Genomic DNA, 15,401 nt, shown 5'->3' on the forward strand with positions numbered 1-15,401 from the left:
TTGGTAGAGAAGGGCTTCGGTCCTCAGACTGAAGGGTCCCGGTTTTGATTCCAGTCAAGAGCACATACCTCGGTTGCAGGCTCCATCCCTGGCCCTGGTCGGGGTGTGTGCAGGAGGCAACCAATAGATGTGTCTCTCTCACATCGATGTTTCTCTTTCTCTGTCTCTCCCCCTCCATTCCACTCTCTAAAAATCAATGGGAAAATGTCCTTGGGTGAAGATTAACAACAACAAAAAAGTGTGGCTGGTTTCTCCTTACCCCAGAGGTCCCTTGCCTAGAGGATGGCTTGTTCTCCCCCTGTCAGTCACCAAACTTGAAAATGCCACAGGCATGAAAGCGCCCACTGGTCTCTACTTTTTTAGGGAGGACGAGTCCATCTCTCAAATTTAATTCTCCTGACCTTTGCATCCACAACTCTCTAGTAAGGAAAAAATAAAATATTTTAAAATATTAAAATTTTTCTAGAGTTCTCTCAGTGTTTGTTGTAAAACCAATGATCTTTTGCAACTTTCTACAGCCTGCCTGGAAATAGAATCAAGATGGGCATTTTTTTAAAAACTGAATTTAGACTATTTAAAAAAATATTAGTTAACCTGTTAGGAGAAAGGGGAGTCTACACTTTAATTCTTCTCCCAACACAAATCACAAAAACCTTTATTTTATGTTGTGGCATAATGTCAAGCACTACATTTAATCAACTAAATTTTAATTTTTATCTCTCTTTAAGGATACCAAACCCTGGTGGCAGGTAAACTCTGATTTTTTTTTTCTTTTCGCAATATTTCAGATTTTGAATATTTGAATTGTCCATCTAAATAATATCAAATGGCATCACAGAATCAGTAGAACAGTCATCTAACGTACACCAAACTATGATCCACAGCACATCTGGAAGAACATTTTTCCTCGATGCTTCTAATCAGAACTTGGCTACTATTCCACCGGGGATCTTAGCGTTAAAAGAATTAGAAGAAGTGCATCTGGAAAACAACCGCATTGAGGAAATCCCCCAGGATATCCAGTACTTAAAGAATCTCAAAATCCTCTACCTGAACAATAACAAGCTCAGCAAGCTGTGCGCCCAGCTGGGAAAGCTGAGCAACCTGGAGGGCCTGGACCTGAGCGACAACCCCATCCTCCCCTCCTGGATCCCGGTGCTCAGCACCATCCGCTCCCTGCGCCAGCTCCGCCTCTACCGCACCCACGTCAGGGAGATCCCCACCGAAATCTGCAAACACCTCCACCATCTCGAGCTGCTCGGGCTGTCCGGAAACCACCTGACGTCTCTGCCCACGGAAATTGTGAACCAGACCAAACTGAGGGAGCTCTACCTGAAGCAAAACCAGTTTGAAGTCTTCCCGCCGGAGCTCTGCGTCCTCTACAACCTGGTGATCATTGACCTGGATGAGAACAGGCTAGTGGCCCTCCCAGAGGAGATTGGGAACCTGACCAGGCTGCAGAAGTTCTACGTGGCTCACAACGGCCTGCACTCGCTCCCCGAGTCCCTGTGCCAGTGTGACAAACTGTCGGTGCTGGATATATCCTACAACCGCCTCCACTCCATCCCGCACACCCTGGAGAGCCTCGTGGAAATGACGGAGGTGGGGCTGAGCGGGAACCCGCTGGAGAAGGTGCCGCGCCTGGTCTGCAAGTGGACCGCGCTGCACCTGCTCTACCTGTGCAACGCCGGCCTGCGCGCGCTGCGCCGCTCCTTCCGCCGCCTGGTCAACCTGCGCTTCCTGGACCTCAGCCAGAATCACATGGAAGGCTTCCCCTTGCAGATCTGTTCGCTGAAGAGCCTGGAGATCCTGGCGCTGGATGATAATAAGATAGGGAAGGTACCCGATTCCCTTCCTGCCTGTCGCTATGCCCTCATCCAGGGCCCTTCCTGCCCTGAGTTGGTGCGGTTCTGTGTCTAAACATCAGCAACTTCTAACTGACTGTATGGGCAAACATCCAGGGTTCACAAATACACTGAGTGGCCACATTATTATGATCTCTGAACGCATAATAATCTGGCCACTCTGTGTGTGTGTGTGTGTGTGTGTGTGTGTGTGTGTGTGTGTGTATTAGAGGCCCGGGTGCATGAATTCATGCATGGGTGGGGTCCGGCCAGCCTGGCCTTGGGGAGGGGACATGGGTGGCAGGCCTGCCTGCTGGTCGAACTCCTGGTTGAGGGGACAATTTGCATATTAGCATTTTATTATATAGGCTATACACTGAGTGGCCAGATTATTATTATGCATTCAGAGATCATAATAATCTGACCACTCAGTGTATAGCCAACACGGCGATCATTTCTATGACGCCCCTACCCTCCAAGAACAATATCAATCACAATTAGTACCTTCTGTTTATTTACAATATGTATGTCAGTCACTGGGCAAAGTGTTTTTTTACAAGGATGATCTCATTTAATCCTCTCAAGTATCTTTTTTAAAATACATTTTTTATTGATTTCAGAGAGGAAAGGAGAGGGAGAGAGAGAGAGACAGAAACATCAATGATAAGAGAGAATAATCGATTGGCTGCCTCCTGCATGTCCCCTATCAGGGACAGAGCCTGCAACCAGAGCATGTGCCCTTGACCGGAATCGAGCCCGGGACCCTTCAGTCCACAGGCCCATGCTCTATCCACTGAGCCAAACCGGCTAGGGACTCACAAGTATTTTTGATGTAGGTAGTATTATCCTCAATGGCATATGAGGAAAACGAGGCGCAGGGAGCTTAACTAACTTGTCAAGGCCACACACCTATAAGTGATGAAGGCAGGATTCCCACCCAGAGCTGCTGGACTCCAGGGTCTCTATTCTTAATAAAGACCACCTCCTAACAGGATTTCCTTAAACAGCAGATTTTTCTGACATATACAACCTTAGATCTTAATGTTCCATTCATGGGGAACTGCAAAAACAGCTTTAGAGGAACTTTCCCATGTGTACAGGGTGGCCTGTTCAGAAATGTTCATCATAGCATTGTTGGTAATCATGAAGTAATGGAAGACAATCTAAATGTCAGTCAGTAGAGGAATGAGCAAGTAAATTGTGGTATATTTGTAAAATGGAATGCTATGCAATAATTTAAGTGAATGGGAGCTATAGGTAGCAATGTGGAGAAATCCCAAAATGTTAATGTCTGTTAAAAAGTAAAGCACCAAATTGCAGAACCTAATGATGCCACTTATAAAATTTTTAAATCACATAAAAATACATATACACACAATAACACATTTTATGGATATTTATATATGTCATAAGAGTATAAAAATATGGACTGGAAAAAACTACATTCCTAACAATGGCTGTTTCTGGGAAGAGGGAGGTAGTCAAGCAAATGAGGGTATTATAGAGAAACTCAACTTTAATTGCAGTATTTTATTGTATTTATTAACAAAGATTTGGGTATACTTGTATTTGTTTCTTTTGCTTAATATTTAAAATTTTAAAAAAGATTTATTTGAAAAGCAAAGGACAACTATAGAGGGAGAAAAAGGGATACTTGGAATTCAATACCTAACCAAATAATAGATCTGTCTTTCCTGGCCATCGACACCAGTCTCATGTGTTCCCCAGACATTATAAAAACCCTAGGCCAAAAAGGTGTGGGTTTTGAAATATATATATTTTTTATTGATTTCAGAAAGGAAGGGAGAGGGAGAGAGAGTCATAGATACATCAATGATGAGAGAGAATCATGGATTGGCTGCCTCCTACATGCCCCCTACAGGGGATTGAGCCTGTAACCAGGGCATCTGCCCTGACAGGGAATCTAACCTAGACTTCCTGGTTCAAAGGTCGAGGCTCAACCATTGAGGTACACAGGCCAGGCAAGGTCTGAGTTTCTTTAAAAATAAATTTTTTGTACTCAATTTTCAAAACCTTGGGTAGGTCTTTTGTTGCCATAGACTTTTAAAACTGCCTTTCAACAAGTAAATGTTTTGATAGTAACTAAGATTTAGGAAGAGAATCTAGGATTTAATCTCTATTAAGTTTGCAGGTTCAATTCCTGCTCAGGGCACATACCTAGGTTGTGGGTTCCATCCTGATCGAAGCATGGGAGTAGGCAGGTGACCGATGTTGTTTCTCACATCAATTTCTCTCTCTCTCTCTCTCTCTCTCTCTCTGTCTCTCTCTCTCTCTCTGTCTCCCTCTCCCCACCTCTCTAAAATCAATAAGCATATCCTCATGTGAGGATTTAAAAGAAAATCTTGACTTGAAACTTATCTTTTTGGAATACTTCTAGTTACCTTCAGACTTCGGTACACTTTCAAAACTGAAGATACTTGGACTAAGTGGGAATCAGTTCACTTCATTTCCAGAAGAAATCTTTTCTTTAGAGTCTTTAGAGAAATTATACATTGGGCAAGATCAGGGAGCCAAGCTCACCTATATGCCAGAGGACATTGGGAAACTACAGGTAAGCCTCGCCAGCTGAGCAGTACACACCGACTGATTCCTTAAGTTGGCTGACATTGGGGAAACAGGGCCCCGTTTCCACAGGCCGTGTGTGGAATCAACCACACCAGATTCTCAGCTCTTAGCAACAGTCGTGATCATACTTTGAGCCTTCCACTGTCTTCCTGACCCACCCCCAGATTTATACCTAGAGAACAATTTATCGTGATTGCTAGTGGGTATGTCATGCCATACTCCTTTCCACTATGTGGTCTGGAAAGTTTTATTTGCAAAAGTTGAGCCACACTGCTTTTCATTTCGTTTCTACTTTTCATAAGTTACCCTTGAAAGTTGTCCTGTTTTGAAGTGAAAGTGTCATACAGGTGAACTGCTGGGAGCTGCAGTTTGGATGGGGCAGTAGACCTCCCACTCTACGTGGTGGAATGTAAATCGTGATCTGTTTCCCTGTTGCACCAGGTCCACTGCAGACGGGTCCAGGGCACTGTGTTAAATGCTAGCAGAGCAACACGTTCACTTCATTAACTGGTAGCCATACCAGTGTGTCTTCATCTATATTCATACTTTAAGGAACTGCTATATTGTCATGCTTCTGGTACTGCACCCTTAATACTGATAAAGTAGGTGTGGGCCACTACATTATCCCTGGTCACGGCACTGAGCAATGGTCAGTGGTATGTATAGCACAGATACGCACCTGTGACACAGGGTTTCTATTCCAAACTCTCCATCCCTTTATGCTGTGTTCATAGAACTCTGTCTATCATCTTGCTCCTTGTACATCATGTCACACTCTCCAAAACCTGAGGGTGAAATACAAAGTTTTGCCCAGCGAATTTGAACGTAGTTAACTTATCTGTATACTTGGCTACTTCCACTTGGGCAATGTTGGATTGATATTTGGGGAAATTATACCTCTGAGGCAACTGCCACAGATAATTAGCCATTGAAAGGGAGCAAGTGATATGTGTAGTTAAATGATCCACGTTATTTTCTCATAAAGTTCTTGTGAAACGAAGAAATACTAGGTTCCCATGTTCTATTTTTCCCTACATAAATGTGAACCATTTCTAATAGTTTAACTAAAAAAATAACTTCTTGATGATGGTCCTTTAAATGTTTTCCCCCTTTATTCCAAGGCATAACAACCCTCACTGAAGTAGCATGGGAACTCACAGGTGATTCTAGTTACTATAATTCATTTTTCAATGTAAGGATCATTATGGTATACTATGATATTATTTCAGATTCTTCAAGAGCTGCATATAGAAAACAACCACCTGGAGTACTTGCCAGTGGCCTTGGGATCAATGCCTAACCTGGAAATTCTTGATTGCCGCCACAATCTGCTTAAGCAGCTTCCAGATGCCATCTGCCAAGCACAAGGTGGGGACTCTTCGTAGGCCCATAGCCTAGGCCCTAGTAGAGTTTGAGGCCAGCATTTCCCTTGATAAAAGCTTCTTTGCTTTTCTAAAGACCAATCTCAGTGTTTAGAGAGCTTGGCCCTACTTCATTACCTCCTTGCTTGGCTCACTGGGAAGGTCAGGTGCCTGACTAGTATAGCTCAGAGCCTCTCAAAGGTAGATTATTTATTGGGAATTTAAAAAGAAAAGCAAGTAGCAACTGCTAAGATCATTAGTCATTACACCAGCAACAAAAATGTACTGAATACCTACTACATGTTGGAATTGGGAGTTGGGGGCCCTGTCGTAAATTCACATTAGGTCCCTAAGTCACTTGAAGAAAAAGAAAAATACTGACTCACAGTGGTGAAATGAGCAAGGGGCGGGCTTTTGAAGCTACATGATTTGACATGAAAAGTCATATATGATTCATATTTAAACACTCAAACATATGCATTCACTTAAGCTTTTTGCTGAGTTCCTACTGGGGCCAGGTTAAAAAAAAAATTCTCCCCATAGTGTACTGAATCTGCAGGTTTATCGATATGTTTTCAAACTGACTATTCTTTAGTGAAAGGAGGATGAAGAAATACGAGTGCAAGCTGTTACCTAACCACAAGACATTCAGAGATTAGAGGCTGGCGTGGGTATGCAGGATCTTTAGTAATGTTCCTGACTATACATTTTTATCCTGTCCTTGGTCTCTGGAGGAATGTAACATTCTCAAAATCTTTTAGTGTTTATTAATTTCTTGTCTCTAATACTTATTAACACTAACTCCAACAACTTTGAGTTGTTTTAAAGAAGAGAACTTCGGTTTGCCTCATCAAATCTGATGTTTTTTTGTGACATGGCACAGTAGGAAACAAACCTGGACTAAAGAATTCACATTTTAATTCTTGCTTGTTTTTAAGATGAATTCATCATTTTAAAATATTGTTTCAGCTTTGAGAGAATTACTGCTTGAGAAAAACTTGCTCACCCACCTTCCGGAGAATTTAGATAGTCTAGCGAATCTCAATGTTCTGACGCTGGCGGGCAATCCTATGGAAGATCCCCCAAAAGAAGTGTGCACTGACGGCAAAGAGGCTATATTCACATACCTTAAGGAGAAAAGAAATATGAAAATAGTAGCAACAAAGGTAAATCAGCAAAATTTCTGGATAATATACTCACAGTTGCTTTGGAGAGGGGTTAGTGTTAAACACATTAGATTAGCCAATGGGCTGCTCTTCACACATCCATACCTTGTCCTTGAGAGTAGAGACTCTTATTTACTGACCCAGGGCCAAGCGAGAGAATTTTGAACATCGTCCTAGCATTTTTGTTCCTTGTCTCCTTGTCAGATAAGAAGCCAACAATCAGGCAAAAGAAACCAAAATTTCAAATCTTCAAACAATCTAAAATTCTTAGAGTATTCACTGGGATGAAAAGCTGATATTAACAAAGTCAGTAAGATAAGGCTGAAAAATTAGAAATGAAAGCATTTATGGTGCAGAGGTCTAGCGACCAGAGTTCTTCTCTGCCACTAACGAGGATCCAAGAACTAAGAGCCCAGTCTTGCCCAAGAAGCTCATGGAGACATAAGGATACCCCAGACAGACCAGGAATGTGTTCACCTCAGTCACTATTCAGTGTTCTTCATTCAACTGTTCCAAGTCCCCATCTTCTCACACTCCTACTTCCACTCCTGCTCCCCCGGAAATATACCTTTCACTCAGCAGTCACACTGATGCTGTCAAAACATAGGTTGATCTGCTCTCCTCTGCTGAAATCGACCATTTTTCATTTCCTGGAAATTAAACTCATAGATAATATTACCTACCAAAACCACATACTTTTAATAAATCGAAGTAATGCCTGAGCTACAACATAAAGGGAAAGATAAGGACAGTTATTTATATTAAAATATTTATTTTAATATGTATATATTCAGGAATGGTTACGTTGGAAGAATAAAAATACTTTTTGGAGTCTTCCTAAGAGCATTTTGAAAAACCATATACCCTCTTGCACATTTTCAAAATTGGTATATAAATTTTTTTGTCACTAGGTTTAAATCATTGCAAAGTTTTTATTTTTCAGTGAATTTTAAATATCGACATTTTAAAATAGAGCTCTTAGATCAATATTTTAAATGTACCCAGTGGAATCTAAATATTATTTTGATTTGATATTTCAGTCAACATCAATTTACAAAATACTTGAACAAGTTTTTATTTTACAGGCAGACATTTTGTTATATTCTTTTCTTCTTGAACATCTATTTTCATTCCATTTCCCCCTTAGAATTGATCTTAATGTTTTATGTGATATATAGTGTGTCCCAAAAATGTATACACATACTTTGAATAAATATAAAGGCAGTGTTTATTAAAATACACTTCATTTTCAAAATTGCGCTATCAGCTGTTAAAGTGTGTATACATTTTGGGGGAACACCCTGTACATATCATTTTATTATACATATATATATTATATATATATAATATATATATATATAATTTAAAGTCATTTATAGATCATCTTTCATACTTATAGGTAACAAAAATATTTATGCAAATTAAAATTTAAAATTATCTTTTTCTGTGACCATAGGGTTTTATGTTCTAGATTATTACATTTTATTAGTCTTATTACAATTATTGGTAGTATAAAATTGACCATAACAACATAACATCTATTATGAATTTTTTAAATGGTTATCCCTGATGAATCATTTTTACCTTATTATTTTTTTAAATTTTTATTTTTTTAATAATTTTTTTTAAATATGTGTCCTTATTCCCCCATTCCCCCCCATCTCCCACTAATGCCCCACCCCCCTGTTGTCTGTGTCCATTGATTAGGCTCATATGCAGGCACACAAGTCCCTTGGTTGATCTCTCCCCCTTACTCCCACCAACCCCGACCTTCCCTGAGATTTGACGTTCTGATCGATGTTTCTCAGTCTCTGGATCTGTTCTTGTTATTAATGAATTTTGATGTTTAATTATTTGACCTATAGGATTTGGGGGAAATACGTATACAAATGAGAGAAACTTTTCCCCATGGTTTATGTATCCTTGCATCAATATTACTTATGGCTACAATGAGACAGGGCTTGGCATCAGTTCTATGCCTGTTTTTCATTTTACAAATGAAGTGCTGAGAAACATTGTCCCCATAAATAAGGTGATAAGAAGTTTTTCTCTTTGCCACATTTTGTTTTAAATGGCAAAGTCTTAAACGTCTCTTGAACTTTCCCCAGATTTATACCCCAAATCAGATAGCAGGCTCTTAGCAGACAAATCAACTGTTCTACCTTCAATTTTCTTGAAGGCGAAGAGCTGGAAGGCAAAAGGATTGGTTACTCTGTCCTTAGAGCCAACATCAGTATTATTATTATTTATTATTATTATTATTATTATTATTATTATGTGTCCCAGAGGTTTCTGAAGTCCAGGGCAACACATCCTAGTCAGATTCAGGTGGGTGAGAGGGGTGCCAAGGGGCAGCTGTGTTCCTAGGCAGGCATATTTTAGAAAAGGGTACGCATGGAAGTTGAAATTTTGAAAGCGGATTGCTTCCAAACTGTCCAAGCCTGCACACCCTTTGAATGTTCTTTGTGGGCCAGGGTGCATGTCACACGATTGAAGACCTTGACAACAGAAAGCTCTGCACATTTTCAGAAGGCCTCTAGAGGGCAGTACTGTCCCCTGGAAAATCACCACCCTGACTAACTGATCTGCTGCTTTCACTCCCCATCTCATCTTTCCCTTTTTTACTTTACTTGAGTCACAAACGGGATCCTTGGTATGTTCCTAAGGTCCAAGCATGCTCCTGCCTCAGGATCTTAACACTGGCTCTTTCTGCCCAGAGATAATTCCCCTGGTATGGACAAAACTCTGCCTTCACTTAGTTGAATCTCTGCTCAAATATCCTCATACCTGCCCTTAGTCCACCTTATATAAAACAGCGTACCTATCCCCACCTAACTTTTTCATTCATCCAACAAATATTTATTGAGCTTCTACTATGTGCCAGGCATTGTTCTAGGCCAGGGGTCCTCAAACTACGGCCCGCAGGCCACATGCGGTCCGCCGAGGACATTTATCCGGTGTTTTTGCCGCCACTGCCTGTCCTGCTTAGCAGCCGACTCGTCCTGGGCCCGCAGTGCGCATGTGTGGAATGTGCGCCACACTCTCCGACTCCCCTCCAACAGTCTGAGGGACAGTGAACTGGCCCCCTCTTTAAAAAGTTTGAGGACCCCTGTTCTAGGCACTGGAAATACATCAGTTTGAACAAAACATAATATGTCCTCATATTGCTTAAAGTCTAGTGTGATGGGAATAAAAACACAAATATCCTATCTAATAAAAGAGTAATATGCAAATTGACTATACTTCCGATACACCCACAAGCCAAGCCCACCAGCCACTCAGGAGCGAGTATGCAAATTAACCCAACCAAGATGGCTGCAGCCATGGAGAGAGCAGGAGGCTTGAGTTGTCCCCCAGGCGATGGAGGAAGCCAAGCTTTCCACCTGCCCTGGACTGCCTTGGCCTCCGCTTAAGGCTACAAAGTTTCAACTATAGAAGATAAATAAATCCCAACAAAAATGACTGTGGCCACGGAGCAAGCAGGAGGCTTGGCTCCGCTCAAGGCTACAAAGTTTCAATTAGAGAAGATAAATAAATCCCAGATACCAGGGCCTCCACTTGGGTCACTGGAGGGGCGTGGCCAGCCTGCAAACCACCACAGGCCCCTCGCCCAGGCTGCCCCACGCCCCAAGGGAACCCCCACCCTGATCAGGGACACCCTTCAGGGGCAAACCAGCTGGCCCCCACCCCTGTACCAGGCCTCTATCCTATATAATCCTATCTAATAAAAGAATAATATGCAAATTGACCATCACTCTAACACACAAGATGGCTGCCCCTATGTGGTCAAAGATCCTGCCCCCAGGTGAACACAAGATGGCCGCCACAAGATGGCCAGCAGGGGAGGGCAGTTGGAAGGGACCAGGTCTGCAAGGGAGGGCAGTTGGGGGCAATCAGGCCAGCAGGGGAGTGCAGTTAGGGGTGACCAGGCTGGCAGAGAAGGGAAGTTGGGGTGACTGGGCCTGCAGGGAAGGGCAGTTGGGGGGGACCCAGGCCTGCAGGGGAGAGCAGTTGGGGGGGACCTGGCCTGCAGGGGAGGGCAGTTAGGGGTGACCATACCTACAGGGGAGGGCAGTTAGGGGCAATGAGCCTGGCAGGGGAGCAGTTAGGCATCAATTAGGCTGGCAGGGGAGTGGTTAGGTGGTGATCAGGCTGGCAGGCAGAAGCAGTTAGGGGCAATCAGGAAGGCAGGCAGGCGAGCAGTTGGGAGCCAGCAGTCCTGGATTGTGAGAGGGATGTCCGACTGCCCATTTAGGTCTGATCCAGATAGGATTGGGCCTAAATGGGCAGTCAGACATCCCTCGAGGGGTGCCAGATTGGAGAGGGTGCAGGCTGGGCTGAGAGACACCCCCTTATGCACGAATTTCATGCACCAGGTCTCTAGTATAATATAAAATTATATACTCTGTTAGAAAGTGATAAGTGGTGTTGGAAAAAAAGTTCAAGCTAAGAGGAACTGAGATTACCAGAAGTTGTGTGTGTATTGTGGAATTTCAATTTAAATGAGATAGTCATGGTAGGTTTCACTGGAAAAATGACTGCCTCAGGTTACCATAACAACAGACCATAGACTAGGATGCTTAGACAACAGAAATGTATTTTCTCACAGTTCTGGTTCTGGATGCTAAAGGTTCAAAGAGTTTACCTACTTCTAGAGGAGGGATGTTTCTGAGTAGGTGTGAGGGAATAGGATTGAGTGAAGCAACAAGGGTGGGCTGGCTGTAGGTAGGCAGGGGCACAGGAAGACTAGTAACAAGAAGGAAGGCAGGGTAGAGGCATGTCCGATTCCCCTTACTGTGCACTGCCATCTCCAGGCCACCAAACACCATCTAATTAGACATTTACTAGAGGTCCGGTGCATAAAAATTCATGCACTTGGAGAAGGGGGGGGGTCCCTCACCCCAGCCAGCCCCCTCTCACAGTCTGGGAGCCCTCTGGGGTGGGAGGCGACCCGGCGATCAGGGCCCCCCATCACACCTCTGCTGCTGCCACTGCCGGCAGTGCAAGCCTTGGCCAGCCCTGGTTACCAGAGCCTTGGGCGGCCCTGGGTGGCTGGGCAGCCACCATCCAAGGCTTGCCTGCGTCTCGGCTGGCCCTGCTTGCCTGAGCCTCAGTCAGTGGGGGGTGCAGGAGGACCCAAGGCCCCCGGCAGGGCTGGGGGGACTCTGGCGGCAGGTGTGCAGAGCGGCCGGCCCTGGCTGAGGAATGGAGGATACTCTCGATGACATGAGTTATAACTTCCAATTTGTTGGACACCACAGTCAGGCTTCAGCTTTGGGGGAGGGAAGAAGAGAGGAATGGGCAGCTTGTTGGGGGAGCCTGGGTGACCTGTCAGTCATTGGGGGGAGGGGTGCAGGAGGACCTGAGGCCCCCAGCAGGGCTGAGGGGACTCTGGCTGCAGGCGCGTGGAGCAGCCAGCCCTGCCCCCCTGTGGGCATTGCCATCTTGTGATGGTGTGATGGTCGATTTGCATATTACCTCTTTGTTATATAGGATGTGTTTATTGTTTATTGTCTCTTCCCTTCACTGGAATGTGAGCTCCACAAAGTCAGTGACAATAGTATTTAACTGCTGTTTCCCAAAGTTTTGGAACAGGGCTTGGTGCATAAAAGCACTCAATACTTTAAAAAAATTCCTGGATGACTGGCCAATTGAGAAAGAGAGAAAATAAGGCTTAGAGTGCTCATCACATTCCATTCTTCACATCTTTAAAACCACATGTCAGAACAAAGAGTTGTAACCATCCCCAATGATATCAACTAATACTGTTTGGGTTTATCTGTTTTCAGATTCAGTCCTGGTGGCGTGGAATTATGGTACGGAAAGGACTTGGGAGATTTTCTGAATTGTTAAAAATGCGAAAGAAAGGAAAGAATTCTCTAAAATCTAAGTCAGGAAAGAAGGGTGGAAAAGGAAAACCTGCAAAGGAAAAGAAGAAATAATTTTGTATATTAATGACTTGAGGTAATGAACCCTGATGCATTAAGAAGGCAAAAATATATAGGAATTAGATGCCCACCACACTAAAATTATTCATTAAATTATGGTTATGTATAAAAGTAAATATTCTTACTTTTACTGAAATATTTATGAGAAAATGATATGAAGCCCAGGAATTGCTTCAGAATTATATCAGGTAAGTGTAGGGGATCCAAATGAAACAAGATTGGACATAAGCTGATAATTGCAGAAATACCTCATAGTTACATGGAGGTTCCTTATAGTATTCTGTAACAAACTTTTAGTTTTGAAATAATTACATATTCACTAGAGGCCCAGTGCACGAAATTTGTGCACTCGGGGTGAGGGGTTCAAGAGACCCAGCCATGGGACCCCACTGGTGCCTGATCGGGGCTGGGGAGGGACATGGGAGATTGGCCAGCCAGGGAGGGACTGCAGGAGGGCTCCAGGGCATGTCTGGCCCGTCTCGCTCAGTCCTGATCAGCTGGATCCCAGCAGCAAGCTAACCTACCGGTTGGAACGTCTGCCCCCTGGTGGTCAGTGCACATCATAGCAAGTAGTTGAGTGGCCTTAGCATATCATTAGCATATTGTGCTTTGATTGGTTGAACAGACAAATGGACACTTAGCATATTAGGCTTTTATTATATAGGATAGGAAGTTCCAAAGAAATGTACAGAGAGGCCCATGTACTCTTTACCCTCCCTTAGTGTTGACATCTTGCATAACTAGAATACAATAAAAAAAACTCAGAAAATCTACATTGGTACCATCAAGAGAACTTATTCAGATTCCATCAGTTACACATACACTCATTTGTGTGTGTGTGTTGGGCGGGGAGGAGCGGGGGTCAATGCGGTTTTGTCTCATGTAGCTTCATGTAGCCACCACCAAAATCAAGATACAAAATTGTTCCACCACCACAGGTCTTTACTGTATTATTCCTTTTAGTCACATCTACCACCTACCCCTCTCTTGATCCCTGAGCTGTTCTCTGCCTGTATAATTTTATTATTTCAAGAATGTTATATACATGGAATCATATATGTGACCTTGGGAAACCAGTTTACTGACACCCGCCATGGTCAAAGTGAATGCTGCTGCTGCGATCTTGGTCCAAACATTTTAGTTCTTCCTCCAGTGAAGGTGGGAGGATCCATCTTTTCATTCCTATTTCAGTGATCTCCGGAAGTCTGGTCACAGCACATAACAAGTGTCTAAACCATTGTCCACAATCCCGAAAAGTTGATGGCCGAAGGCTAATATCCAGCTCTGTTAACTCTTGGAGGAGCCACACGTTTTGGCAGAAGATGGCCCATCCTGCATCACAGATGCTGTCATTATAGCTCAGGTCGAGCTTCCGCAGCCTGGTCAGATGACCTGTGTGTATTACCGATGCTGAAAAACAAAATCACTTTAATTGCCAAAACACAAGAATACTTTCTGTCATGGCTGTTTCCCACTTCCAATAACACAATGCAATAGCTCCAGACTGGTAATGACAAGATTGATCATTAGTAATGCTTTGTTATTAGCTAGCTATTTTATTTGGGGCATCTGAAATTACTTTAGTAACAAATTTCCTTTCTGTGCGTCCCAAGTACAACATGAAAATTGATTTTTTTTTTCTCTTTCCACATCCCTACCCAAAGAATATATGTATATTCAAATTCCTGCTCTTTACTTCACTGGGGTCCCAGCTCTTCCTGCAGACTTTCTCTAATTAAATTTGAGGAATGATGGATCATTGGCTTGAACTGAGGACTATCCTATCTAATAAAAGAGCAATATGCAAATTAACCATCACTCCGCTACACCACAAGCCACGCCCACCAGCCACGCCCACCAACCAATCAGTGTGAGTATGCAAACTAACCCCAACCAAGATGGCTGCCACCACAGAGAGCAGGAGGGAAGCTTGGGTTTCCCCAGCAATAGAGGGAGCCAAGCTTTCCACACACCCTGGCGGGCCCAGGCCTCCACTCAAGAATACAAACTTTCAATTATAGAAGATAAATCCCAAGAAAAATGGCGGCAGCCATGGAGCTGGAGAGAGCAGGCTAGGGTTGCCCCCGGCAACTGAGGAAGCCAAGCTTCAACCTGCCCTGGCTGGCCCAGGCCTCCGCTTAAGGCTACAAAGTTTCAATTATAGAAGATAAACAAATCCAAACAGAAATGGAGGCAGCCACTGAGCAAGCAGAAGGCTTGGCTTTGCTCCAGGCTACAAAGTTTCAATTGTAGAAGGTAAATATATCCGAGATACCAGGGCCTCCGCTTGGGTCGCTGGGGGGGCATGGCTGGCCTGCAAACCACCACAGGCCCCTCGCCCAGGCCATCCCACGCCCCAAGGGAACCCCCACCCTGATCCGGGACACCCTTCAGGGCAAACCAGCTGGCCCCCCCACACACACCAGGCCTCTATCCTATCTAATAAAAGAGTAATATGCAGATTGACCATCACTCCAACACACAAGATCAAGATAG

At 43.7% G+C, this 15,401-nt stretch overlaps 2 protein-coding genes across 4 annotated transcripts in view; one reads left to right on the forward strand and one right to left on the reverse strand.

Annotated features, from left to right (window-relative positions):
- The first annotated feature begins 777 nt into the window (after positions 1-777).
- Positions 778-14,651, forward strand: LRRIQ4 (leucine rich repeats and IQ motif containing 4). 2 transcript variants are annotated; one of them, XM_054711135.1, is made up of 6 exons: positions 778-1,839; positions 4,243-4,416; positions 5,660-5,798; positions 6,761-6,957; positions 12,747-12,921; positions 14,570-14,651. In XM_054711135.1, the coding sequence occupies exons 1-5, from the start codon at positions 874-876 to the stop codon at positions 12,897-12,899; spliced, it is 1,629 nt and encodes a 542-aa protein (XP_054567110.1). In that variant the 5' UTR covers positions 778-873; the 3' UTR covers positions 12,900-12,921; positions 14,570-14,651. The 2 variants fall into 2 exon arrangements, with proteins under 2 accessions (XP_054567110.1, XP_008140594.2); XM_008142372.3 differs by lacking the exon at positions 14,570-14,651 and having other exon boundaries at positions 12,747-12,993.
- Positions 6,492-15,401, reverse strand: part of LRRC31 (leucine rich repeat containing 31) — a 31,726-nt gene continuing 22,816 nt past the window's right edge. Inside the window, exons 10-11 of one of the 2 annotated variants that reach the window (XM_008142374.3) lie at positions 13,988-14,315; positions 6,492-6,519 (exon numbers count right to left, since the gene is read on the reverse strand). In XM_008142374.3, the coding sequence (XP_008140596.2) occupies positions 6,492-6,519; positions 13,988-14,315 (356 nt within the window). Of the gene's footprint in view, positions 6,520-13,983; positions 14,316-15,401 lie in introns of those variants that run through there. The other variant, XM_054711142.1, reaches the window with a different exon arrangement.

Source organism: Eptesicus fuscus, chromosome 3, assembly GCF_027574615.1.
Source record: "Eptesicus fuscus isolate TK198812 chromosome 3, DD_ASM_mEF_20220401, whole genome shotgun sequence".
Classification (NCBI taxonomy): Eukaryota; Metazoa; Chordata; class Mammalia; order Chiroptera; family Vespertilionidae; genus Eptesicus; species Eptesicus fuscus.